This window comes from Stigmatopora nigra, chromosome 12 (genome assembly GCF_051989575.1).
Source record: "Stigmatopora nigra isolate UIUO_SnigA chromosome 12, RoL_Snig_1.1, whole genome shotgun sequence".
Lineage (NCBI taxonomy): Eukaryota > Metazoa > Chordata > Actinopteri > Syngnathiformes > Syngnathidae > Stigmatopora > Stigmatopora nigra.
In genome coordinates, this window is record NC_135519.1 from 7,467,874 (window position 1) to 7,494,247 (window position 26,374).

Genomic DNA, 26,374 nt, shown 5'->3' on the forward strand with positions numbered 1-26,374 from the left:
GAGACTGTTTCACTAATGCTGAGCGAGGGGCACTTCTGTTTCTTCCGAGGACACATAAATGCAGCAGGAGTCATAGCAGAATTTGCTGCGTGTGGCGTGCGGGCAAGTTGCGTGGTGACTCACAGCTGAGTCAGAATGTCGTGTCCACGCCCACACGGAGCGGTGGCCAATAACGCACAAGCGGCAGCCGCCACAGCAGCGAGCTGTCACGTAGACCTGATCACCCATCCCCCCCAGAGAGGCATCTTGCGTGCGGTTATGGGGGACGCCACTACGTCTAGAGATGATCTATCCGAAAAAAATCACTATTTATATGTGCACATACAGTATGAGCTAAATTTTTAAAGTGATGTGTAAATGGTTTGCTATTTTTTTACACAATAATAATTTGCCCTTCTATATTTCTTTCAGTTAATTGATAGAGAATTACATTATAACCCACCCACTTTTATTAATGCCTCCACACCACTAGCTCTTAAATCAGAGAAGTTTTGTTTTGTACTGACACCCCTTGGCCATCCAGTGGAGGTGCTGAAATACAGATATTGTAATAACCAGTAAATTAGGCCGTTATTACGCTTTCCATATTGACTTGCCACTCATTTCCAGTGAAAATGGATGGCGTTCAATCATTGTTTTTGTCCTGAGGCAATATGACAGTACATTTGACTAAAATTCAAATATTTTAAAGAAGACAACATTTTTTCTTAGCCTGAGCTTGTTTTGAGATGTGGGGTGAGTGCATTAAAACAGCCTTTTTTCTCCTAACAGGGATTAGTTTTGAGCACCGTTTTGTTTGGTATGTCCTGTACATGAAATGGTTTCGTCCAGCCGTAGACACGTTGCTTAAAGCTGCCGCAAATCTCTTCTAAGTACACTTTACTTTGAGCTCTGACCTATGACAGAGATGAACTACAGGGAGCGATACACGTCATCCTCTTACCGAAAGATTTTTGGGGATTCTTCCAGGTTCCCCACTTCTTCCTCCCGTATGAGCAGCTCCATTCCACGGGTGTCCCCAGGGGTCAGGTCCATGGCCGTGTCCCGGACCAGCACCTCTGCCGGGGGCATGTACAGACGGCTAGGTCAACCTCCGGGCTCCTACTCTTTTGTGGCCTCAGACTCCCTCGATTTGACCCAAACTTCGGTGGTCAACAATGAACTAAAAGTCATCAGAACCAACGAGAAAGAACAACTTCAGGTATGTGACATCGTAGAGAATTGCATTTGTTCCTTTGTTTTAATCTTTTTAAGCATCATTAGGTACTTCAGTGACTCAGGATTTTCTCACACATAGACAACTGAACTGTAACACAACGAATGAGAAGGCCATACTCACACTACTCTGGCGTGCACATCACTGATATTTTTCCACTCATTTGTATCGAGATATTGCCGTCCGTCAAGGTGCTCCCGCTTATCCGTGTTCGGGTTGTGGGGACAACAGATTCAGGACCAGTCCTCAGTTCCCCTAACCACTTAATCCAGCTTTTCCGAGATATTTGCAGGCCAGCGTGTCCTGAAAACAAACGGCAAACCTGCGAATTATACCAATGAAGAATTTGTCTTGTTGCACAGGGTTTGAATGATCGCTTTGCGATGTTCATTGATAAAGTCAGACACCTGGAGCAGCAGAATAAAGTACTGGAGGCCGAGCTGGTGGCGTTGCGGCAGAGGCAAAGCGAACCATCACGAACTGCGCATCTCTACCAGCAAGAGATAAGGGACATGCGTTCCCAGTTGGAGGAACTGAATCGGGACAAGAACCACATCCTTATTGAGAGGAATAACATGGAAGATGAACTGCAGGTACAATGGGAATCACCAAAGACACAAATACAATTACTCCCTTAAAACATTTATGAAACTTCTCCTTCTCTATTGTGTTTGCCTCTGTGCCTTCAGAGTAGGACATCTACTGCATGTATACATAACTAGATGTGTATTTATTAATACTTGCTACATTTCAGAAACTCACTGCAAAATTTGAGGAGGAGGTGAGCGTGCGCGAAGACACTGAGCAAACCTTGAGGTCCTTTAAGAAGGATGTGGATGACGCAGCGACCGTTCGTCTGGATCTGGAGCGCCGAGTGGAGTCACTTCTGGATGAAATCTCCTTCCTGAACAAAGTCCACGATGAGGAAATCCAGGAACTGAGCGGCATGATGGAGGCACAGCAGGTTTCCGTGGAACTGGAACTTGCCAAACCGGATCTCACCTCTGCTCTGAAAGAGATTCGTAACCAGTATGAGTCTATTGCCTCCAAAAACCTGCAGTCTGCAGAGGAGTGGTACAAGAGCAAGTTTGTCAGTCTTAGCGAACAGGCCACCAGGAGCAACGAGGCCATGCGAGCCAGCAGGGAGGAAATGAATGAGTTCAGGAGGCAGGTGCAGGCCAAGACTTTGGAGATCGAGACCCTGAGGGGGGCCAACGAGTCTCTAGAGAGGCAAATCACAGAGATGGAGGATGCTCACAACAGCGAAGTGACAGTATTGCAGGTATAAGTAGTACTCTAACTCACTGTGTTGGTCCAAGATTGTTGTTGTATTTTAATAAATGCTTTCCAGAATAATGAAGTACTACTAATAGCCATTGGAAAAGAACCTTGGAGAATGGCAGTGAAATCTGCCATCTGCTGACGTGCATGCTCCAGAAATGAACCATAGCTTTATACCAACCTGCTTTGGACATATGAATGCAAAGGCTTTAATGGACAGCATGTCAAAGTTAAATGAAATTCTTTTAGTCTGGAAGACACTTGGCTGCAGACAGTGAAAGTTCTTAGTGAACTGATCCTGTGTATCTAGATTAACCCGGACTGCTGCTAAATTGGATACAGGAAGGCCATCTGTTTTCACCTGCTATTTAGGGAAGCTCAAATTGAGTAAGCTTTAAAGGTTGTAGTATTTAAAAAGGCAAAAGTCAACACTTTGACTGTATGAACCTTTTTCATAACGGTTGAACTTTTCTTTTCAAAATAGGACACGATTAGCCAACTGGATACAGAATTGAGGAACCTCAAGGGAGAGATGGCCCAGCACCTGAGAGAATATCAGGATCTGCTCAATGTCAAGATGGCCCTGGACATTGAGATAGCTGCTTACAGGTGGTTAGATAAAAAAAGCATGGAAATATAGTGCGTCTATAGAGGACCATATGACTAAGAGTCGATCACCCTCAAATTATGGGCCAAGAATGATTCACTATAAGTGAATCAAACTCATGATGCTGTTTAACTCCTTGGCTGCCATTAACAGGGACGTCTACTAGTTACAAGTAAATTTCAATTCATGCTGAAATATGTTTTTTTTAATCCCACAAGGAAGCTGCTGGAAGGCGAAGAAACTCACTTTAACTCCGGATTGTCATTTGGAACAACCAGTTACAGCTACCAGTCCCGAGCCCCAGCTGCCTCCTCCAGGAGCAACGAGCGAGACAAGAACGGAGCCAAGAAGGAGAGCCTCAAGGAGGAGGAGAAGGACCAAGCCGACATTAACTCAAACAACTGAAGAAACAGATGCAGATAGGGAAAGAGACAAATAACCTGTACTGTATTTCTTAGGTTCTAGTCAAAAACCTTATATGCACAGAAAAAGAGGCAATCAAATTGAAGTGATGGTTTGGAGTTAAAAATTGGAATTTTGAACATTTTCACAAATCAGACCATTCATGTAGTGCATAAGTCTGAAATATGTAGAACGATTTTGGACTCTAAATGTTTTAAATGTAAGCTTGTATCAACATGTCACCTATTTTAGGTCAGGTGTGTTTTACTATTGATAAAATAGTAATGTGTTAAAATTTTACACAGATTAGTGCTTGTTTTTCATGTAAAAAATAAATAAAACAATACATTGTATGATTAGTAAACGGTAGACCTTCCAATTTTCTCTTCATGTCTGTTTATAAGTGCATATAATAGTTTTGAGGGGGAAAAAAAACCGAGAATCCTTAATAGTGAATTTCAAGTACATCAATATTAAATATTTTATTAAAGCAATCATACTTACAAAATAGTTCTTTCCTAGAACTTATTTTACTGTTCTCAACATTCTAAAATTGACAATGTAAACCTGACAAAGTATAAGTAATAGAAAAATAAAAAGGAAAGACTAACAACAAAGTTTGTTTTAAGACTAAAGAGCCACAGTTGTGGTCGTACCTCTTGAGTGACATTTATCATTTATAGCATTGACTTCCACTATAAAAAAAGGCACTGAAAATGTGTCAAATAATGTATTGACTCACAAAATATAGAAAAAAATACTTGCTGTGTCCAGCGAGCATAGCAGCACTATGTTCTGAAAAGATTCTCACAAAAGTCCCGTCCCAAGTAACACATAGTGTCCAGTTGTAATTCCGCCTAGCGACAGGTTTGCAATGCCACCATTGGATCCATCTGTCCTTTTAAGACAAACAAGACAGCACCAACCCAAAATGCAGCACCAACAGACCATCCTGAGGGGAAAAAAACAATAATTTGGCTTTTTAAATCAAATCCTCTTTTACGATATTCAGTTCTTGAATGCTAGAGTACGCACATCCTTCATGTAGAAATGTATAGTAAAGTGGCATGCTTACCTCAAAGGCCTTAGATCCCACAGCATTCTGAACATCTTTCAGTGACTGATACTGATCCAGGAGGTGATCTCCACAAACCACATCAACCTAAAATAGAGAAAAAATAATGTTATTTTAAGTTAAGAAAACAATTTGAATCAGCCCATTCCTTAGATACTATAATAGCTTAAGGCCAAAAGGGAACACAAATGTCTGTGAACATGTGACAACTGAGCAAATTCTGTGCTGACCTTGGTTGAATAAAGGTAACTGTGCAGACTGATTAAGCTTGTTAGTGAGCTTGGCCGACTCACCTGGCAAGTTGGACTGAGTTCCATCTTCTTTCGGATGAATAGCTCCACGTGGCGGATGGTGGCCTCACTTGACACACGGATATAAGGCCTCTCTAGTGGCTGAAAATGCAATGATTTACAAAATACAACAAATTAACAATAATGATGTTCCCAAATATGCACTCAAGTACTCCGAAGTAAATAATGGAGTTGTTTCCAAGTTTCTTTCCCTAGCTCTTCTTCTTCTATAATTTAACCATACAGTTTCAATGCTGTATTGTTTTTTTTTTTTTTAAATCAGCAGTTGTAACCCAAAAATGTTGTATTATAACATACTCTATTGAAACATTACTTTTGGATTTTCGTGTACAATATTTTGACTTCAATTAACATTTTCTGGAAAAATTCTATATGTTAAATAGTAGTTTACCTTATAGCTGTTTATCCCCTCTTCAGCCCTGAAAGGGAAAAAAATCAAATGAACACATATTTTTAAGGAGTGACTGAATAGAACCAGCATATTAAACATTCTGTGACACAGTAGTTGACTTCTAATATTGTTACAATCATTTGTTGTTGTTGCTCTAGATAGCTTACCTAACATGTTGTGTTCCAATTTGATTCCACATTCAGAAAAACATAAGGATCTCCAAAGAATGTCAAGATAACTCACCCTACAAACTCGAGCAGCAGAGATAAATCCAGCTCAGGCGGAATGCTGAAGATATACTGTTGTGTGCAATCCTTCTTTTGCTTTTTGCACCTTGAAGGAGCAGACGTGGTGACTGCAAAAAAATACAAACAATATTAACATTTTCCATAAACCATTGAAATTCATATTTAATTTAATACATCATTATGTAGCATACTGCACAAGTGATGCACAAGGAATGGAATTCAAACAAGATTTTTCAATTTAGGTAACAAAAACATTTTTAAATTATTGAATTATTATATTAATCTTTCACAACTAAATACTGAACATGAACTCTAAATAAGGAGTGATAACTATAAACAAATAATAATAATAAATACCATTTATAGATGGATAAATTTACCTTCTATTGGAATCTGCGCTCCTCGTTTTTGATAGAAGTTTGCCATTTGTTTTTTTTCAGCTGAAATATAAAACATAAAACGGCTTAGCTTAAAACTTACAAACTATACAATCAACCAAATGTAGATGTTACATATTAGTTTATAAGACTATGTATATTTGCATAAACACAAACACACACACACACACACACACACACACACACTATACTTACAATCTTCCAGGAACGGAATCATTTTGTACACAATATCCTGCAATTGTCTGTCGGGCCTACAGGAAGACACATTTTATGAAAAAAAAATTTAGACAGTGAAAAATACTACAACACTAGAAATCTATATATTATGTACCTGATGTGGTAAAAGGGTTGTGTTTCGTGCACTACAATGGTGCATGTAGGACACTTGTTGCTGTTGTAAAAATGTTTCACAATGCAGCTTTTGCAAACTAGGAAAAGACAAGCGTGAAAAATAAAAACTTGCTGCCAGCACTCCCAGTTGCAATCGATTGGACTATCTCTAGTCCTGAAATGATTCACATTCAGAGTAAATTTCTGAAGAATCAGATGATTTGGACATCAATCATCGACAAAGACAATACAAAAGTTATCATATCAACGTTTTTTCCCCCACCATTGGAGCTACTTACATGTATGTAAACATTCTGTGATGGTGGTGGCATTGATGAGAAAGCCACAGCAAAGGCCACATCGAATGTATGGGTAGAATTGATTGAGGGGGAGCTTAGGCTGATGGAAAACCAAAAGAAAAGATATTAAATGAACTCGATAAAGCAAAGCAACTTTACTAATATACGTATAGTGTCACAAAGGGCTCGATGGGTCGCCACGCAAGGCACTGTCAGCGCCTTTGGGACGACCCACTCACCAACCATTTGTTCAACTGGGTCTCTGCAGGTTCAACAAGCCATTTAAAAAAAAAAACCTTATCCACGCTCGTCTAAGTGCATTTTGGGGGATATTTGTGCATGGATATCCCTAGATCTTTGTTTGCAAGAATCTTGCACCCACCAACAATGCAACAGTTAGGCATATTTGAGTGGAGAGTTGACTCAGTGATTCACATGGTTACTAATGGTAAAAAAAAAAAAAAAAAAAAAATGACGTCAACAACAATAACAATACTACCTAACCGAACGCGCAACGTGGAGTTTTATTTGTTGCTGTCGGCTGGTGATGCTGATTTAAAATGCCTATATAGCACTACGTTGCTGTATTATGGAAAACTTTAATTGCATATTTTGTTTCAATAAAATTTTCCTCTCAAGCGATTGGAGAAAAGCGGTCATATTTATCGATTTCTTTTCACCATATCATTTACAGTGTAAATACGATATTGACACATTGTATACAAAAATGTACTGATAAATTATCAAATGGTTACCTCGTATTCAGAATCCCTCCACAATGCAGTCGTCATTCGTAAAACCAGTGAATCACTCTAAATAAAAGTAAACATAAAAAGGTTTAAAAAGTTTAGTGGTCAACTTGTGCCGGCCACCAAAGTACTGAATAGTGCACGCTGCTTGAAATTGTGATTTTTCTTAAAGTGAGTTGCACTCCAAATTAAGCAGTCACTTCTCAAAATCCTCGGGAATAGTCTGTCTAGATCCCTTGAGAATTTGTTTTTACAATATTACAGATCCAGAGAACTAAAAGAAACGCGCACTTTCTCAGTCATGGTGGGGTCAAAGAATTTGTTCCGGCCTATGATTTTCACAATAAGTGCGTGAATTCCGGATGTTCCAACTTGTTTGTTTCACTTTTTTCATGAAGTTCTTAAAAGTATAGATTCAAAATGTAGGCATCTACAGTAAGAACATGAAACAAAATTAGGGAAAAGGTGTAACAGACAACGCTTGTATTGATTTTTGTTTTAAATCAACCACTATCTATACATTTTAAATATATTTTCATATATGGACATTCCTACATACAAATATATTTCTAGACAAATAATTTATCAAGACATTCTTCATTCAAGTCTACCAAGTGCTATTTAACATGAGATTTATTGTGGCTGGCTTTTTATGGACTAACATCCTAAAATATATAAATAAGCAATTATTAAAAACAAGCATTTTTTGGCCACATCATCTTAAATAAGTCATAGGTCAACTTTTTAGTACAAATTGTCCCTGCATTGCACAATTATCTATTTTAGGGGAGCATGATAAATTGCATTAGTATTTTCATTTGCTTTTGTACCTCATAATTTAAGCAAAGAAATTAACAAAAAAAACATGTTCACAATGACTTGAATGTCATAGTGGCATAGTTGTTTAAAAAGAAAAACATACAGCCACGGGAGTGATTAGCATTTAAAAAAACACAACTTTGTCCTCAGAAAGCTAAGAATATTGCTTTTACCTAAGATTTTTAATCCATATCTATGAACAGTTAAAGTGTGAATAACGATGAAAAAAGTAGTTATTTTTTACCCTAAACTATTGCTATACATCTGAATAATTGATGCACTTACAAGAATTATTTGAGAGCACACTAACACGTGTCATCTATAAGACTTGTTTTGTAAATATGTTACTGTATTAGGGTTGATGTATATTTGAAGTAACAGGTGTTATTTTTTTAGCAATGTCAGGTTGTGGATTTCATATTTCCAGTCCCTCTCAGACCTCCAGAAGACCCCGTGCCTGCTATGCAGTTTGTGTAGTCTCGGGTTCGAGGCGGCACATTGGCTTATTGCACATGGGGCAGACACTTCGGATTTCTAACCATTTCATTAGGCACCTGAAAAAAAGCATTACAAAATTGAGTGTTAACATGTATGCATTTATTGGTAACAGATTTTATTAATATAACATATTTTTAAAAAGTGACTGTAATGTGGTGGAAATTTCTGCAATCTCTCACAGCATAAAATGTTCGCTGTTCTATGAATAATGTGCTTGTTCAAACATGTGAAATTGCAACGTTAGGAATGTGCATGCACACTGATAAAATGTCGGCATCTCTTTGTGCTTCATAACATGAAAGCAAAATACTTTTATACTTCAGTGGAATTTCTAACCACAGGTCAGTCAAGTTGGGATTTATTTTTTGGGGTGTTTTCTGCAAATGTGTTTGAATGGGCTATTTTACAAACAACATCTTGGTATTTTGTGTGTTCGTGTTAAATCATATTATGCAACAGTGAGAGAACTGACTTTTGATGAAAAGCATGGGAACATGGACACACTCCAAGCTCATCCCGGCTGCGAAACTCGTCTAAGCACACGGCGCATGTTTGCTGTGAAGGGAAAATATTAAAGTGTCAAATGAAAATTTACTTGTTGTAGCATTCTATCATGTTTGGTGTGACTTCTAAAATATTTCATGCAGGTTGTAACAATTGTAACAACTTGTGTTGGTGTTTCTACTGAGGTGGTTTTAACACTTTGGTTATGAATCTGAGTGAATTCAAACTGGTATCCAATCCCCCCATACTTAACTTACCCCAACAAGGCTGAGTTTCTTTCCAGCTCCTTTAAGCACAACCTGTTGAGTAATATAAAAAAATATATATATTCTTTCAACATCTGCAACAACAGAGATAATGTGATTTGGGGCTAAAATTCTATTACAATCTTACCTCATTATAGCCATAGTGCTCTCTCTGCCTGAATCTGTGAAACCACATTACAGTATATAGTAATCCAGAATTGTACAAATTATGTAACGAGCACATTATTATCCCCGCATGTGTAGTCGTGCCTCAAGATTAAGTAGAAATAGTCCTTGAACAAGTGTTGGATTTGAAACAATGTAGAATTTATGTAAGAGCCTGTGACACCAAGCTTTACCCCATGTGACCTCCTTCAGAGTTGCCAAAAAGTTGGTCAGAAAGATGATAAAAGTAGACCTTGGATGTTAGATATTTTGAGGTTTGGAGTGTAAATAAACATTAGATCTTGTTAAGAATTACATAATACCACGTGTGTGAGTATTTTGCTGGAAATATTTGTCTAGTAGAAAGTGCAAACATTTTGAGACTAAGCTTTCGACGTAAGTACAGCATATTTTTTTAAGCGAGTGGTTCTTTTCTGACAAACCTGAGCATGTAGCAGCAGAAAATGAGAATGAGCATTACGATAAAAAGCCCAATGCCCAAAATGATGACGTAAACATTGAGGGGCAAATTGAAAAGCTCCTCAGATGTCATCTTACAGGAGGGGTCGGAGTTCTGCAGTGCGATGTCACACCGACACCCTGAAAAAAATAGGAGGAACAGAAAAATTTAACTATTAGAACAATGCAATAGAATATGCTAAAACAAGCAAGACATCTATGGTCATCTGGTTTTGTGAATAGTTAAATGCACGTTTGCCATGGTGTAAAACGCCAAATGGTCAACTAAGTAGGTAAATTTAAGTGGCTCAGAATCGTATGCAAAAACATATGAAGACATCACTAGCTTTAATTTTAATTTGTGGCCTAACACTTATATTTATTTTGAGAAGATCTTTTACATAAGACGCAAGATGGGCTGACATAAACTGATATTCACGAGGCCCCTTTAAAGCATGTATCCTATTTTAAAAGTGAGACTCAAATTCCACCAAGGCATTACAACACTTAAAACGGTATTAAAATTGAAACAATATAATAACAACTTATTTTTAAACTCATGAAAGAAAATCTTACCGTTGCACCACTGAAAAGGTTGCATTAAATATCCTGGATTGTACAAAAGTCCAAGTCAGAAATGTTTTAAGACAAGTTGCCAGTCTAATTCCATAAAGGGGCAACTTGATAGTGACTGAGGCTGTACACCAGTTGTAGTATCCAGTTCTTGGGGTCACAGTACTTTATCCCCTGAAGTGAATCCTTCAACTCGAGAGTTACCAAGTTTTTCAAGAAGTCATCATTGGAATAAGTCTCCAATCACTCTTTTGGGGGAAAGTCATTCAAAAACAGAAAAGAGAATCCTCCATCATTCCTAAGGGATTTAAACACAAATTGTCAAAATTCCATGTTCTGCTTGACAATAACTGGTATTGAAAAACAGGAAAAAAGATTATCCCACTGAGTAAAAGAATATTTCAATTCCCATACAGCACTGTGTTTGAAACTTTAAATTGCGCAGTACCTTTTGCTTCGTCCTCCTTTCAAAATGAGTCTCTCTTCCTCCCTTCTTTCGTATCCTCTCCTCTTTTAGATATCCACAGTGCCTTCTTCCTCTCTGGATGGGAAAATCTGACCTGGCCAATTATGGATATACATAGGAAAGGGACAGGGATGTTCAGAAACAAAGCCAGCCAAGCAAGCAGGCTCGGGGTTCTTGTTGAAAGCAGCTCTTCATCTCTTTGGCTACATTCCTGCCAAGAAAGCCAGCACAAGAAGGTTATGTGACACAGCTCAATTCTTCACAATAAAGCATAGATCCCTTGTGTGATTTTTTTCCCCTCGTTTTCCTACTTTACGTCTATGTACGTTCTCAGTTTGTAAACAGATCCATGCTCATGTGATTCGCTCCTGCATCACAGCTCTGTTTTCATTGCCACCCTCCTTCTCTCTCTCTCTTTCCCTCCCTCTTTCCCTCTCTCTTTGGGCTTTTCCTTCCTCCTCCCCCACTTCTTTCCTTCCTTTGCAGCAGCAAGTTATTATCAAACAACATTTAAGAAGCAAAAGGTGGAAACAGAATGTGTAAATCTAACAATTAACCAATTCTGTTTATGATACTGAAAAAAAATGACAATATCATTACATTATTACACTTTACACACGGCTACTAAGCTTACTAGTTAGATACCATTTATATGAAGGTGATGATGGTGTCTCAGTGTATTTGCCTGATTTTGGTGTAATTTAGGGTGTAATCGGTGAGATGTTAATAACATCATACATAACAGTTATGTATTGAATAGTTTGTAATGACATGTTTTCATGAGAAACAGGTGAGAGGAAAAATTTATAGCTTCATGTGGTCGGGCAAATTTTAATTTCTTAATGTTGTGCAATTTCACAGTTAACAAACTGTCCACGAGTTTTACTCGTTGATATTGGACTGGATCATATTGCAAGTTACTGCTGGATGGTTGCATAATAAAGAATGCAGCAAGGACATGTCATATTTCAGTGAAATGAGAAATGTTAGCATATTCCAGAAATATGGAAGCACACAAAGTACCATGTGTTTCACAGTTGGACATACTTGTCAGTTTATAACGTTGTTTTTGTTTGAAAAAAAATACATTTGTAAATAAAATACAAGAATGTACAAACTTAAAGCACTTTTAGAACTTGCAACACATAAATTGCAGCACAAATATTGAACTGTTCTGTGGCCCTAATTGTAAAACTAAATACAAAAAAGTGAATATATAAAAATAAATATCCCTGATATTTTCAATCAAAATACAAAATAAACATGTCTCCTCTGTGTTTTACAGATTAAGACCAAACAGCAAACATTTAAAGCATCTACAAATTGTATTAAGGTATAAATTATTATTCATGAATTTGAAGCCTTATTTCATGTACTTGGTGATTTTAATTCCAACTTGGCAGAACTGTTGTTAAAGTTCTTCTCTAGTGTGTCAAATATAGAATATTTATTTATTTTCACGGACAGGGACATCAAGTGGGAGAGCTGGGGGGGATATCCTAATAATACTTCAGATGAGAGGCCATTACATCCTGGAGCGATTGCTAGGCAATATTAGTGCACAAATGTAACTGAACAACCATTCCAGTTTACAGAAAATGTAGTCTTAAATAATCCAACATGCATGGTTTTTGGAACTTGCAAAGAAGCTGAGTTATGAGGAGAAAGCCCATGCTATTATATTGAGGGTAGAACATGCCCACTCTGGACAGTAAAACTTCCCAAGAGGCACTGTAAATCCTAATTCTCCAAATTATAAGGCAGAGGTGGTAATACATTATCTAAATGCTGCCTAATGTTTATGTATTTTTATTAAAACAATACATAAAAATATGACAATGCGTAGCACAAAGCTTTTTTAAATGTTTAAAAGCAACTATAACATGCTAAAAATGAATTAGTATTTGTTTTCCACAGATTGATTAAGACACATTTGTGTAATTTTGTTAATTTTAGAAAATGTGGCTTTACTCCAGACGCTACTCTTTTTGGCCAGCAGACGGCAGTCTTGGATCAAAGATCCAATCCACTTTTACTGTCTGAGAGCATGGATTCGAATATAATATGATCAGTGAATTACGATCACGATTATTTTAATTTCTTGTAAGCATATTACAGCTACGATCAAGTATTGACAAAATTCAGAAAACCTGACTTAAAATAAATACAAAAGCAGACAGGTGTATTTACTTTTTATAATTGTTAGAGATGTAGAAATTCAAAAAACTTTTACATTCAGCCCTCGGTGAGATCACCAATTCATTTTAAATGACTTTTAAATGATTTCCAGTAGGAGGTCAAGACAGATTAGAGTGATAATGTATGTAAATGAAGTGTCACGCTCCAACCAGACAAAACAAGCTACAACCAGCCTCCACCTGACCCTCCACCCTCTCCGAACTTCGCACATGTGTAACAATACATTCCAGTCCCTTTGCTTTGAGAGGGTTTGCATAAACAGAAAGTTTGAAAAGTCCTTCACTTCTTAAAAAAAAAACATTGATCCTAATTAATAACATATTTCAAATGACATAAAAACATTATCATTACTAATAATAGCATTGATATTTAAATCCAAATAACAATACCATCAAATATGGATGGACAAAAGTAACAAGCTCATATTGCACTGTATGTAGTGGTTTTATCTCAATTTAAAGTAGTGGTACATACACTTAATAAAAGTTGAAATAATAAAATGGTCCTGTTTATGACTACTTTTCCTGTGAAGAAAAATCACAGAGAAAAAGCCTTAGGACAAAAGAATATGGCTTTGCTTTTAGAGCCATGAGATTATCTTTTTCACCTCTGCAAGCTAAATAAATAAAATATTTTCAACCGTTTATGTTTACAATATATGTTTATAAACAGGCCGGTTTTGATCTTAAGGTATGAACCTTAAGATTGTTTTCATAATGATATAATATTGATAAACTGATGACTGAAGCAAACTGGCTGTTTCTGGAGAAATCTGAGGTTGATATTTGATGAAATATATAATCTTGATGTATTTCTATCATATTGTATTGGGAGGAAAATACAATTAATCGTATCGATTATGCAATTATTTCTCTTGACCCAACCCACTTGACATTAAATTTGTTATAATCATCCCCTGAAGTGCAATGAGTTCCCCAATCCTGCACGATATTTATATATATATATATATACACTATACTATAGTATTCACTATGTTTATTTCAGCATGACTATACTGCCTTGCTCCAAAATTCACCTGCTATGCTTGACGATGCGTTTGTTTGAACGTACGATGACGATCACGTCACCCCTAAGTGAAGGTTGCATTACATTTAGGTACATTTGGCCAGCTAGTACTTATAAAGCAGAGTAATAAATAACCTGAGTTCCTATTTTGTTTTAAATGGACAAGCAAACTCCCTGCTATGAAACCTACAACAAAAACAAGCTCGATTTTCGTTCACACAGACGTAAAGACGTTGTTGCTGGGTGAAGTCCGAGACGCCCTTAGAAAAATCCTCAGTGAATGACTTTGTACTTGGTTGTTGTACTGTCTCTCTACTCAACACCAAATCCAGTATTTTTCCATCAAGTAGCGCGCTGGACCACGTGACCAAAGAGAGTGGGAGGGGGCGGAGGGGGGTGCTGTCATGTTTGCATCCTCGTTGACAGCAATGCCCCGAGTATGCTTTGGAACGGGCTAATCCTGCAATGTTCCACTTTATAATCTATTTATGAGGCTACCGGCGATCTGTACATCGAAAGCCTACCTATTAGTTCACTAGCGTTGCCCATTCTATAAGCAAATTCTCCCCCAGGTCGTTTTTTGTAACCTCGTGCGTTAGTGATCGTGTAACCACTCCCACTCGTGGCTGGTGGAAAATTACCAGCTTACAAGCAACAGGCACATGAATGGTACTTAAGAGTGGTTTTTCATCGCAGTCACACAAACCGGCAGTGTACCTGTCGGAGGCATGTGGTGATCTTGTTGGTTTCATTTATAAATTACTCCCAATTCGGAGTATTAGTGGACAGAAATATCAAACGGCGTCACTTTTTACGGTCGACCGCGTGTATGATATTGAATGGAAGCTACGTGAATGACAGTGTTTTTGTAATTCACGGCTTCCTCACATGAATTAAAGATGCATTTAAACTGCTCGCTTTTCCGACAGAGACTCTTAAAGAAATCCATTCTACATAGGAGTCTGCCCTCTTTTTCTCTCCTGGCGGAGTGGTCGCGTGGGCGCTTGAGCCAATTGAAAGTGATGGACAGGTTCGTTGAGCAATGACAGTACAGCCGGGATTTCTGCGCCAAGGCTAGAGCCAATCACCGCCCGCAGTGGGCGGAACACCAGTCCAAACTTTACGCGGCGCCATCGGCTGAAAACTAAACCGAGATGGAATCTCCCAGTCTGAACCGGTTTCAACCGGTTGCGAGTTAGTTGCTTGAGAGAGGAAAGGAGGCGCAGGCACACAACCTCCATACCGCCCCGCTGGAAATTTATTAAGAGTAACGAATTTATTAGGTTTGTGATTCGATGTTTGCTTTGTTTCTTAAAATGTCTTGGAGTGACAGCTTGCTGTCTCGATAGTAGTTTTGGTATCCACAGCAGTGGTCATTATACCAGTCAGACATCCCTCGCTGCTGGAGCTGGAGATAGTCAACGCTGCAGAAATAGGAAGCCTTTTCTTATCAACTGTGATTCTCAAGTGTTCACTATATCTCGTACATTCTTTGGCTAACGCCACACTTTTCAATCAGAGCTTCGGACTTTAGGTACGTAAACTGAGCCAAGTGCAAAACCGCTAAGTTGTCGAAAGGCCGGTTGTATTCATTCATAAGTAGCGGAAATGCTATTGTTTAATGTCTTTATTTGTTTAGCCTTTCGCCGTGCTCGTGAAACTGATCTTAAATGACATAGCATAGTTGGGCTCAGGAAATAGACATGCGCGGGGCGAGCGTGGTCTTTCTGTTGAAGGTGGAAGTTACGCGTGGGGTCCGATTTGTGTTTGAACTTGATTTGGAATCGACGTTGTTTGATTAAATCCACGCCGCTCCCACCTCGCCAGCATCACTCGTGTACGTGATGGCAGCGGATGTCAAGTTGGTGTTGCTAGGCACTCTTCTTGCTCGCCACTGTAAGCCTTTTTGTCACGTGTCACGCGTATACAGCCAACCATCTTAAAAGCACTAACTGTATATTTCAGGGGAAACATGCTAAAGCACAGCCAAAAAGCTCAATCTACTTGAGGATAATTGATGGCGTCTTGAATATGTAGCGGTGGGAGGGGTTGTACAACGCCATTGCTGACCACATGGGATCTGTGAGCCACTCACTCACTCCACATCGTCACAAAATAAGCCGAAGGGCAATTTTAATGTCTCGCATGCTGTGTGTGAAGTTGTGCAGAATGAACGCTGACAAGGCAGTTGCCCTTGCTATTGTCAACACGATTGTTAATTGCTCGCACTTTTTATTTGTGGGGGCTGGGGGTGGACTTTGGATGGTTTGCGCTGTTTCTTAAAGATGTAAACAAAGTGACGTCGAGTTGTGTATCCGACACGTGGCTTGGTTAACTACTTCACAATCAAATAGAGATCATATCAGCCGAGGTGCAATATACAAATAGTCGTATCATCTTTTAGTCTACATCTGAGCGGAACGTTTCTGAATTTGACAATTTGATATCATTGTGATGGCTTTAGTTCATTTTCAGGGTTGTTGACAGTTGGTAAGTCGAGGGATGTTGTTGTTGTTTGATTATCACCTGTTTGGAATTGTTGCAAAACACTTTGTGCACATGACTTTGCCTGTTGAATGAGTTTGTTGCTTCCATGACCCCTCCTCTCCTTTCCTGTGGTTGTTGCAGAGCTCTATGCCAGCAATTATGACAATGTTAGCAGACCATGCAGCACAGCAGCTGCTGGACTTCAACCAGAAACTGGATATCAACCTGCTGGATAATGTGGTGAACTGTCTATATCATGGAGTCGGCCCACAGGTATATCATGTTGCAACTTACAATTTTGGTAATTTCCATGACATCGTCACTCACACTTTCAAAGCTCCAATCTCAGCTTTTGCCTTTGTAGCCTATATTGTACCCCCCCCCCCCCCCCCTTGTAAATGACTGTAATTCAATAGTCTTGAATGAATCTATTTCAGCAAAGGATGGCACAGGAAGTATTGACACACCTCAAAGAACACCCAGATGCCTGGACAAGAGTGGACACAATCCTGGAGTTCTCACAAAATATGAACACCAAAGTAAGCAGACTTCAGCACTGTTCAATCCCTTTGCCCCAAAGTTTGCATCCCTTTTTCCCCCACTGCATTTGAACATTTGTTTCTGCTTTTTGCAGTACTATGCTCTTCAGATCTTGGAAACAGTTATTAAAACAAGATGGAAAATTCTTCCAAGGAATCAATGTGAAGGTACACTTCTTACCCCAATTTTATCTGGTATTATCTCAAATTATATTACAATTCTTCACTAATGCCATAGTTGCTGCCTAGTGGTCCCAAAAATTAACTTTGGTAGCATTTGGAGAATACTGAGTTTTTTATCTCAACATGATGCTTTGCTATAACACACCATCACATATTCTAATACAATTTCTCAATTTCTAATATAGGTGACCCCTATCTTCTGTGTTATCATGATTATCATTGCCGGACTGATGAATTGCTGTTCTAGCTTGCTCTTAAGACAGTTGTGAGGTGGAAAACAGTCTAACCTAGCTTGGTCAGGCCAATACTGTACAATGGAAAAGCAGTTGGTTAATGTGTAGTGCACCATTAACCAAGCTCCACTTGGGGTTTCAACTTTTTTTTTTTAAAACCATGTGGTCCCTGTAGTATATTTTTAATTGAAGCAATTTCATCTTTCCCCCAGTGGGGCATGCTGATAAAACTGAAAATAAAATAAATCTCCATCAGTAACTAGAGCAGAGCTCAGACTAGTGCTGTCCAATTAGCAAAATATTAATCAAAACTGCCATTTAGAGCTTCTAACCAAGCTGCTCATTCAGATGCCAAATGTGGAAAATGACAATGTCTTTTCCAACCTTCTGTCGCAGTACTGCATTGTTTTTAGATGCATTTGCATCACCCAACCATATGAATAATATATTAAATATATTCAGTATTTAATGACACCGTGAATGGTTTAAAACAGGTTTTAATGCACTCCTCTCACGGTGACTATGTTGCTCTTGTATGGAAATGTAACTACATCAGGGTCCTCATCCCACACAGTTTTGCAGTTTGTTGGTGTTCTCATAAATTATCAGTGAGTCAACAGTGTACCTTTTATGTTTTCTAGGGATTAAAAAGTATGTTGTCGGTCTCATCATTAAGACGTCATCTGATGCTGCAAATGTGGAGGTATGTAACACTGTTTCTCTTTACTGGGTGTGGAGCCTGGTTGCGCGTGACCCCCGAATAATCAGGAAAGTGAGGCTTTTGAGGTGCTTGTAACGAACTGGAACTCCCAGCTAAAGTGCCTGCCGGAAAAACACTTTTAAACTGTGTCAAACATTTATTGATATTGCATAATAATATCTACATCAAAGTAAGTGGAGGAATGGACTTGATTTTTTTCCTGGTTAGATGGTGATTGGAGTTTTCTTGTGTTGTTTATCCACATCTATTAAGAACCTTTTTACAACCTTATTATTGACATTCACTACTGTCAGTAATGTTGCCCAAGAAATAAAGAGGAGCTCATGTTTTGTGTTTCAACTTTTTAGAAAGAAAAAGTGTACATTGGAAAGCTGAACATGATACTTGTTCAGGTAAGTCCTAGAATATTATTTTTTCTCATAATGGATGTAATGAAGGGAAGATTTTTATAGCAGCTTCCATGTAATTACGTTTCTTCAATCGCTCAAAATATGTCCTAACAAACTGGCATGTAGAAAAACATGTCAATTAAGACACTGTGTCCTTTAAATTTTTTATTTTCATTATTTCATGATCTAAAATTATTCACCTTAATAGTCCAATCTGCATTACTGAAAGGCGTGGTTTAGTCACAGATGCGAGGACAGAGTGAAGTTATGGGCTGCATTAAAAAATCTTGGTAGCTAAAAATAATAATCTTTCTTGATCTGTTAGTCTTATGTGATTTACATGCACTTTAGAGCCAAATATAAAATGATCCACTTTTGCAGGGGTTAATAATCAACAGATAATAATAATTTACATCAAATCCTCTGTTGTGCAGCGATGCACTAGTGTTATATGTAATCTGGGAGTTGTCTTCCATGTTTTTTTCCCCCATTTTTTTTCTTCAGTTCATTGCAAAAATGTGTGGGGGTTGTAGAAGGTGATTTTACCTACGTTTACAATGCAGAGAACCATATCAAGTTTTTAGTCAATTCTTAACTTGAGTCATTAGTTGACTCAAATGAAGAACCATGCTTCTGGTAAATCAACAACGTAACCTTTCAGTAAGATTGCGTTTTACACCGTCAAATGGGTTTTAGGGGCACACACTGTACTTATTTTAAGGATGACCTATTTTTAGTCACAAAAATTGACTTCACTATTTCATCTGTAATTTTGAGCACATTTGCTTCTCTGTAGAAACGGTTTGAATCATTGTGCTGTGTGATTGTGTAGATCTTGAAGCAGGAGTGGCCTAAGCACTGGCCCACATTCATCAGTGATATTGTAGGAGCAAGTCGAACCAGTGAAAGTCTTTGTCAGAACAATATGGTCATTCTCAAACTCCTCAGTGAGGAGGTCTTCGACTTCTCCAGTGGCCAAATGACCCAGGTCAAAGCCAAACATTTAAAAGACAGGTTAGTTGCTAACTAATGTACTTAAATACATAAGACTTGGTATCAGCTTTGGCCAGTCCATAATATGTCCTTGTGTGTCTTTCAGTATGTGCAATGAATTCTCTCAGATATTCCAGCTTTGCCAGTTTGTAATGGTATGTGAAACCCAGTTCTTTTATCATAACATTGTTGTTTCCAGACTAATTTTGAATCTGATCATATTGTACCTCTAGGAAAATTCTCAGAATGCTCCATTGGTCCACGCTACTTTGGAGACCCTCTTACGTTTCCTCAACTGGATTCCTTTGGGTTATATCTTTGAAACAAAGCTAATCAGCACATTAGTATATAAGGTAGGAATGGCCGGAGTGAGAGAGCGGGGGCAAGGGGATGGGGTTTCATGCAGGTATTTTATAACTCGATATCTCTTTTGATTGTTTCTAGTTCTTGAACGTGCCCATGTTCCGCAATGTGACGTTGAAGTGTTTGACAGAAATTGCCGGAGTAAGCGTCAGCCAGTATGAGGAGCAGTTTGTCACACTCTTCACTCTGACAATGTGTCAGCTCAAGCAGGTGACCTTCATGATAGACTCTGTTAAGCACAATAGCAAGTTGTCTTTTTTAGGCCTATACAAAGTAGAAATCTAATCCAATTCCTTGTTGTTTAGATGCTTCCCCTAAATACTAACATCCGGCTGGCCTATGCCAATGGGAAGGATGATGAGCAGAACTTTATCCAGAACCTCAGTCTCTTCCTCTGTACTTTCCTAAAAGAGCACGGAACGCTCATTGAACAGCGGCTCAGCCTGAGAGAAACATTATTGGAGGTAAGTTGCAGGTCACGGATAGAGTTGGGGACAGCATTACAGAATCCAAAAAGGTGCTGACTTGAGCTGATCCTGCTTCAGGCACTTCACTATATGCTGCTGGTATCAGAAGTGGAAGAGACTGAGATCTTTAAAATCTGTCTGGAATACTGGAACCACCTAGCTGCCGAGCTTTACAGAGAGAGTCCTTTCTCCACATCTACATCACCGTTGCTATCTGGCAACCAGCACTTTGATGTGCCGCCACGAAGGCAACTCTACCTGCCAGTATTGTCCAAGGTAACACAGGGCCAAATAAATTCCTTGAAATTCATCCATCCTTCTTTAACTGTTCTTTGCTGCTCTCAAACAACTCGTTTTGCCATTATAAGATTATTTGCGCTACTGTGGCTGAACCGGTCACTGAAAATATAATTTTTTTCGCCCACAGGTGCGTCTCTTGATGGTGAGTCGGATGGCCAAACCTGAGGAAGTACTGGTGGTGGAGAATGATCAGGGGGAGGTGGTTAGAGAGTTTATGAAGGATACAGATTCTATAAACCTCTACAAAAACATGAGGGAAACACTTGGTGAGTCTTTCATGGACCCAATCCAGCTCTTCTTTTTAAATCTGTTCAAACTTGACAGAAACTGACATTTTTTTGTGCATACTTATTGCTCACGTCCAAATAAGAAATATTACCGTGTGACGTGTCTCCCACTTGACTAGCTGCAGATGATGTTCTACAGCGGAACTCTGATCATGAATTTTTCTTGCAGTGTACCTCACTCACTTGGACTATGCAGACACAGAGCGCATCATGACTGAAAAGCTTCACAACCAGGTGAATGGTACTGAGTGGTCCTGGAAGAATCTCAACACTTTGTGTTGGGCCATTGGATCCATCAGCGGTGCGATGCATGAAGAGGATGAAAAGCGATTCTTGGTCACAGTCATTAAGGTATTTTTAAGAAGTCGCTAATGAATGAACTTTACTTGTTAGACAAATGTAGAGGATAACAAAAAGCTCTTGTTTTTAAATAGATATTAGATATAACTTTGTTGTCATATTTCACTCTTAATGGCAACAAATTGGAATGTTATCATGACAGAAATCCAAGTTATATATTAATGTATGTATATATTTTTTTTAAGAATTTACCATTGCAATTCTGCGCAAAGGCTGAGATCTGCGACATGCTTGTTCACATTAACCATGTGATGTCATCATTGCGCTTCCAAACATTAAGCAATTAGAATGTGTATTTTTTTTTCTTTTTTTTTTAGCACTGCCAGGCTTCTGAAGTGCCGGAGTAAACCTTGTTATCACTTGTTTGTTCTAGGATTTGCTTGGTCTCTGTGAACAGAAAAGAGGAAAGGACAACAAGGCCATAATTGCCTCCAACATCATGTATATTGTCGGCCAGTATCCTCGCTTTCTCAGAGCTCATTGGAAGTTTCTCAAAACGGTGGTCAACAAGCTCTTTGAGTTCATGCACGGTGAGGTTTTGAAGGTGGCCATTTTTTTCAGCCTCACGCTTCCGCTTTAACAATATTGCCAACCGCTGCTTTGTCATCAGAGACCCACGACGGAGTTCAGGACATGGCCTGCGACACGTTCATCAAGATCGCTCAAAAGTGCCGGCGCCACTTCATCCAAGTGCAAGTGGGAGAGGTGATGCCCTTCATTGACGAGATCCTCAATAACATCAACACCATCATCTGTGACCTACAGCCGCAGCAGGTCAGTACAGAGACGTGCTCAAGTTTCACAGTTGTCACATTCCGCTCACCTTAATCTGGCTTGTATCCAAGGTGCACACGTTCTACGAAGCCGTGGGTTACATGATCGGCGCTCAGACAGACCCAGCTGTGCAGGAGCATCTTATCGACAAGTACATGTTGCTGCCTAACCAAGTGTGGGACAGTATTATCCAGCAAGCCACCAAGGTAACTCCTATACTTGTTTGACTTGGAAGGTGTCCGTCAGGTATTTAATTTTCGGGTTGTTCAACATTTTCAAGTGGTCCTGTACGGCCCTACGGACTCATTTTGTGAAACACTTTCTGGCCTCAGTCGATCTCATCCTTTGGTCTTTTTCTCCTGCTGCATTCCCCTTCAGAATGTGGACATTTTGAAGGACCCGGAGACCGTGAAACAACTAGGCAGCATTTTGAAGACCAACGTCCGCGCCTGTAAGGCTGTCGGACACCCATTTGTCAACCAACTGGGACGGATTTACCTCGACATGCTCAATGTGTACAAGTGCCTCAGCGAGAACATATCTGCTGCCATTCAGACAAATGGTATGGGAGGTGTGTGTTCATTATATGGCATTTGTGAATGGACTTTGGAGATATTTGAGGACTACAATTAAATTCAACTAGACAATTTTAGTCTTCTAACCTCCTATTTCACGTAAACAAATTTGCTCATTGGGCAGCTTTTCTGGACTGACATCAGGAAAGAATACATTAATTAACTCCCTTCTACAAAGGCAGTCTGGTGGGAAAGTTTTCCATTAAAATTACAAAACTAGGCAAACCTATTGTAATGACCCCCACTGTTGGTTGCTTGCAAGCGATGCAGTTCTTAAATCCAAGTGAAGCAAGTAAAGTTCAATTCACATTGACAATTAGACCAATATTCTATCAGGATCCAATTAACATTTATGGTTTGAACTCATAAAAGTCGAATATTCTAGCCATACCTACACCCTAGAGTTGAGTTGTCAGGTGGTGCCACCAGGAGGTGAACTCGGTCAGCAAAATCTTTTCCATCTGATTGAAGTGCTTCTGTTGGTTTTAACATGCTGCTCTGTGTGTGGCGCAGGAGAGATGGTGACGAAGCAGCCGCTGATCCGGAGCATGAGGACGGTGAAACGGGAGACCCTGAAGCTGATCTCGGGTTGGGTCAGCCGATCTAATGATCCGCAGATGGTGAGAAATTGTGACAAATTTTGGACCCTGTAGACACCAGCGGACTCTCACAGCTGTTAAAATGAACACATACGGCCTAAACTTGGCAAATGACACACTTTGAGTTGAAGCTTTTTAACGCATTGGCTGTCATTGACGATGGACATTTGAACTGGGAGGGCCAGTCCCCCAGTTCAAATGAAGTCGACAACTAATGATCATATGTCATTCAACAGCAATGGTGCTACAATGTTTTGTTTTCTCAAAACATGTTTTTTTTGTCTCCTTTGCAGGTCGGAGAGAATTTTGTCCCCCCACTGTTGGATGCCGTCCTCATCGACTATCAACGCAACGTGCCGGCGGCCCGCGAGCCCGAAGTCCTCAGCACCATGGCCACCATTGTCAACAAGCTGGGAGGGCACATCACCAAGGAGATACCCCAAATCTTTGATGCTGTCTTCGAGTGCACTCTAAATATGATCAACAAAGTATGGTCGACCTTGTAACGTCTTTAATAGTCTTTCAACTGGGCTTGAAATAAGGAGTCTTTATTGTTTGAGCAGAACTTTGAAGAGTACCCCGAGCATCGAACCCACTTCTTCTACCTGCTCCAAGCTGTCAACTCGCACTGCTTCCCTGCCTTCCTTGCCATCCCTCCAGCCCAGTTCAAATTGGTGCTGGACTCCATCATCTGGGCCTTCAAACACACCATGAGGAATGTCGCCGACACCGGTAAGACCTCCGGACTCGCCGTACCTTGGTCCTAACTTTTGGGAAGCGAAAAGTGCAGGTATGAATGAGGGGTGTCCACTGCCAGTAAAGCATATGCTGTTTTCACCCCTCGAACAGGTCTTCAGATTCTCTACACCATGCTTCAAAACGTGGCTCAGGAGGAAGCCGCCGCTCAGAGTTTCTACCAGACGTATTTCTGTGACATTCTCCAGCACATCTTCTCGGTGGTCACTGACACGTCTCACACCGCCGGTACGTTCGCACGCATGGTGGCAGCAGAGATTTGCAATCGTGCAGCCCTAACATTGATTTGTGTGTGCATCACCCTCAGGTTTGACCATGCACGCGTCCATTTTGGCCTACATGTTCAACCTTGTGGAAGAAGGCAAGATCACTACTGCACTGAACCCCGCCTCTCCCGCCAACAACCAAGTTTTTATTCAGGAGTACGTGGCCAACTTGCTCAAGACGGCCTTCCCTCACCTGCAGGAGTAAGTCTGCATCCAAGGATTCATCCATTAATCCATAAAAAAATTATCAAATTAGTGTGTTGAAAAGCATTGGAGTTCCTTAAAGTACCTTAAATGGCTGCAAATGTTATTACATTTACTTACTTTACTTTTAAATCTTCTTTTTTTCTCTGATCTAACATGACATTTTGGTTGTGCCTTAGTGCCCAGGTGAAAGTATTTGTAACTGGCCTCTTCAGCCTCAACCAGGACATTCCTGCCTTCAAGGAGCACCTTAGGGACTTCCTCGTACAGATTAAGGTAAAGAAACCGTGCCCGTTTAGCTGAGAGGGTTCCGTGTAACCGCCCGTCTTTTCTGCCCGATAGGAATTTGCCGGCGAGGACACGACGGACCTGTTCCTGGAGGAGAGGGAAGCGTCGCTTCGGCAGGCTCAGGAAGAGAAACACAAAATCCAAATGTCGGTTCCGGGCATCCTCAACCCCCACGAGATCCCCGAGGAGATGTGTGACTGATCCCCCCCGCTCGGCCAGCCGGCCTCCGTTGAACTGTCCGACTAACTCAACTAACCACAGCAAAGACAACAAAAGCCGAGAGCTTGGCGCTTGGGTGTGAAAGCGGGGACTCCGCTTCCGCCCGTGCAAAACAACGCCAACGTGTAAATGGACCGTGGCCCTTTTTACATAATCCACGTTTTGTATGAAGACTTTCCCCTCTAAATCTCTTTCCACAACCTGCGTTTTACCAGTCAGGCTCGTCACTGAACTGCATGATCAAGTCAACAGTCTTGTTTTAGTCGCCCCACCGCTTCCTTCCCATATACTTGTTGATATATATAAATATATATATATGACATATATATATTTATATATGAGAGCGTTATTTTTTCCCCCCTCCCATTTTTTTGATCCGCATCACGGCTTGTAGAGTTGGAGAGTCGTTTCGAGGCACATACCGCACCGCTCGGTGGGAGGAAGGAACGAATGCAGCGGCTAATGAATGAAGGCTTAAAAGATGGCAGCATCTTTCATTGCGAGTTGTGCCGCATCTGACGGCAAAGTTGTTTGAACATTTTTCTAAGGAACGCGACTATGTGCATATCATCCCAATTGTATAGCATCTTTAATACCATGGGAACATTTTTTTTCCTCTTATTCTATTGTTTCTTTGGTGTGTGTGTGTGTGTGTAAATGTGTGCGCGCGTGCGATTGGGTACTGTCGCGTAGTCGACATCGGGCTTTTGTTTTCCTCTAAGAGGATTGTTGCTCATTTTTGAACCTTTGTGAATGGGATGTTTTAGAGAAGTGGCACAGGTATTTATGGGTTCTTGGTTGTCGGCTTTCAACATGTTCAATTCAACTCATATAGATTGTTTACTACGCTGTAGTGAGTCAAGACACTACCGATAGAGCAAAAATGACAAATAATTTGGGTTTACATTTAATTTTGTATTTTTGCGTTTTTCATTCACGTGTTCTAAGTTCTGGCCAAACAAACGATTAGGCTAAAGAATGTATAAATTCCTAATAAGTACCCAGTCTCTAATGGCAAATATCCCTTCTTAAGGTGTTACATTTGTTGTGAATTTTTTTGAACTGATTAAAAAATTTAGAGTTTTACCAGCCTCCGCGTTATTTGTCCAA

General features: G+C 39.7%; 4 protein-coding genes across 7 annotated transcripts; 2 read left to right on the top strand and 2 right to left on the bottom strand.

Annotated features, from left to right (window-relative positions):
• Nucleotides 1-883: 883 nt before the first annotated feature.
• Nucleotides 884-3,875, top strand: LOC144205511 (alpha-internexin-like). The gene is made up of 5 exons (XM_077729916.1): nt 884-1,201; nt 1,579-1,809; nt 1,971-2,498; nt 2,982-3,106; nt 3,323-3,875. Exons 1-5 carry the CDS (start codon nt 899-901, stop codon nt 3,507-3,509), a joined length of 1,374 nt encoding a protein of 457 aa, XP_077586042.1. The 5' UTR covers nt 884-898; the 3' UTR covers nt 3,510-3,875.
• Nucleotides 3,876-3,958: 83 nt separating this feature from the next.
• On the bottom strand, nt 3,959-7,642 carry pcgf6 (polycomb group ring finger 6). The gene is made up of 10 exons (XM_077729917.1): nt 7,314-7,642; nt 6,559-6,658; nt 6,261-6,357; nt 6,125-6,180; nt 5,912-5,971; nt 5,527-5,638; nt 5,284-5,311; nt 4,875-4,973; nt 4,582-4,668; nt 3,959-4,458 (listed from the first exon to the last, which is right to left on the bottom strand). Exons 1-10 carry the CDS (start codon nt 7,347-7,349, stop codon nt 4,408-4,410), a joined length of 726 nt encoding a protein of 241 aa, XP_077586043.1. The 5' UTR covers nt 7,350-7,642; the 3' UTR covers nt 3,959-4,407.
• A 119-nt stretch (nt 7,643-7,761) lies between these two features.
• On the bottom strand, nt 7,762-11,447 carry LOC144205513 (RING finger protein 122-like). The gene is made up of 7 exons (XM_077729919.1): nt 11,019-11,447; nt 10,574-10,868; nt 9,982-10,138; nt 9,522-9,555; nt 9,386-9,427; nt 9,097-9,179; nt 7,762-8,680 (listed from the first exon to the last, which is right to left on the bottom strand). Exons 2-7 carry the CDS (start codon nt 10,596-10,598, stop codon nt 8,587-8,589), a joined length of 435 nt encoding a protein of 144 aa, XP_077586045.1. The 5' UTR covers nt 10,599-10,868; nt 11,019-11,447; the 3' UTR covers nt 7,762-8,586.
• A 3,929-nt stretch (nt 11,448-15,376) lies between these two features.
• xpo1b (exportin 1 (CRM1 homolog, yeast) b) lies at nt 15,377-26,350 on the top strand. Of its 4 annotated transcripts, none has more exons than XM_077729369.1 (25): nt 15,377-15,544; nt 16,890-17,021; nt 17,186-17,287; nt 17,383-17,455; nt 18,345-18,406; nt 18,772-18,816; nt 19,646-19,827; nt 19,913-19,961; nt 20,040-20,159; nt 20,251-20,379; nt 20,475-20,633; nt 20,715-20,912; nt 21,064-21,202; nt 21,393-21,574; nt 21,957-22,113; nt 22,194-22,357; nt 22,429-22,563; nt 22,736-22,928; nt 23,446-23,552; nt 23,825-24,019; nt 24,095-24,263; nt 24,381-24,515; nt 24,595-24,754; nt 24,937-25,033; nt 25,100-26,350. In XM_077729369.1, the coding sequence occupies exons 2-25, from the start codon at nt 16,896-16,898 to the stop codon at nt 25,244-25,246; spliced, it is 3,225 nt and encodes a 1,074-aa protein (XP_077585495.1). In that variant the 5' UTR covers nt 15,377-15,544; nt 16,890-16,895; the 3' UTR covers nt 25,247-26,350. The 4 variants fall into 4 exon arrangements, with proteins under 4 accessions (XP_077585495.1, XP_077585493.1, XP_077585497.1 ...); XM_077729367.1 differs by having other exon boundaries at nt 15,402-15,795; XM_077729371.1 differs by having other exon boundaries at nt 15,402-15,795; nt 22,736-22,919.
• The last annotated feature ends 24 nt before the right edge of the window (nt 26,351-26,374 follow it).

Bases quoted from the DNA above. Each gene is read 5' to 3' on its own strand.
- pcgf6 (XM_077729917.1), bottom strand. From the start codon at position 7,349: ATGACGACTGCATTGTGGAGGGATTCTGAATACGAG. The intron at 6,181-6,260 runs GTACATAATATA...GTCTTCCTGTAG, and splicing joins CAACCCTTTTACCACATCAG to GCCCGACAGACAATTGCAGG. The intron at 4,974-5,283 runs GTAAACTACTAT...TTGCATTTTCAG, and splicing joins AGGGGATAAACAGCTATAAG to CCACTAGAGAGGCCTTATAT.
- xpo1b (XM_077729369.1), top strand. From the start codon at position 16,896: ATGCCAGCAATTATGACAATGTTAGCAGACCATGCAGCACAGCAGCTG. The intron at 21,575-21,956 runs GTATTTTTAAGA...TGTTTGTTCTAG, and splicing joins TCTTGGTCACAGTCATTAAG to GATTTGCTTGGTCTCTGTGA. The intron at 24,020-24,094 runs GTATGGTCGACC...TTGTTTGAGCAG, and splicing joins CTCTAAATATGATCAACAAA to AACTTTGAAGAGTACCCCGA.
- LOC144205513 (XM_077729919.1), bottom strand. From the start codon at position 10,598: ATGCAACCTTTTCAGTGGTGCAACG. The intron at 9,428-9,521 runs GTAAGATTGTAA...ATTACTCAACAG, and splicing joins AGCACTATGGCTATAATGAG to GTTGTGCTTAAAGGAGCTGG. The intron at 9,180-9,385 runs GTAAGTTAAGTA...TTCCCTTCACAG, and splicing joins AGAAACTCAGCCTTGTTGGG to CAAACATGCGCCGTGTGCTT.
- LOC144205511 (XM_077729916.1), top strand. From the start codon at position 899: ATGACAGAGATGAACTACAGGGAGCGATACACGTCATCCTCTTACCGA. The intron at 2,499-2,981 runs GTATAAGTAGTA...TTTTCAAAATAG, and splicing joins GCGAAGTGACAGTATTGCAG to GACACGATTAGCCAACTGGA. The intron at 3,107-3,322 runs GTGGTTAGATAA...TAATCCCACAAG, and splicing joins ATTGAGATAGCTGCTTACAG to GAAGCTGCTGGAAGGCGAAG.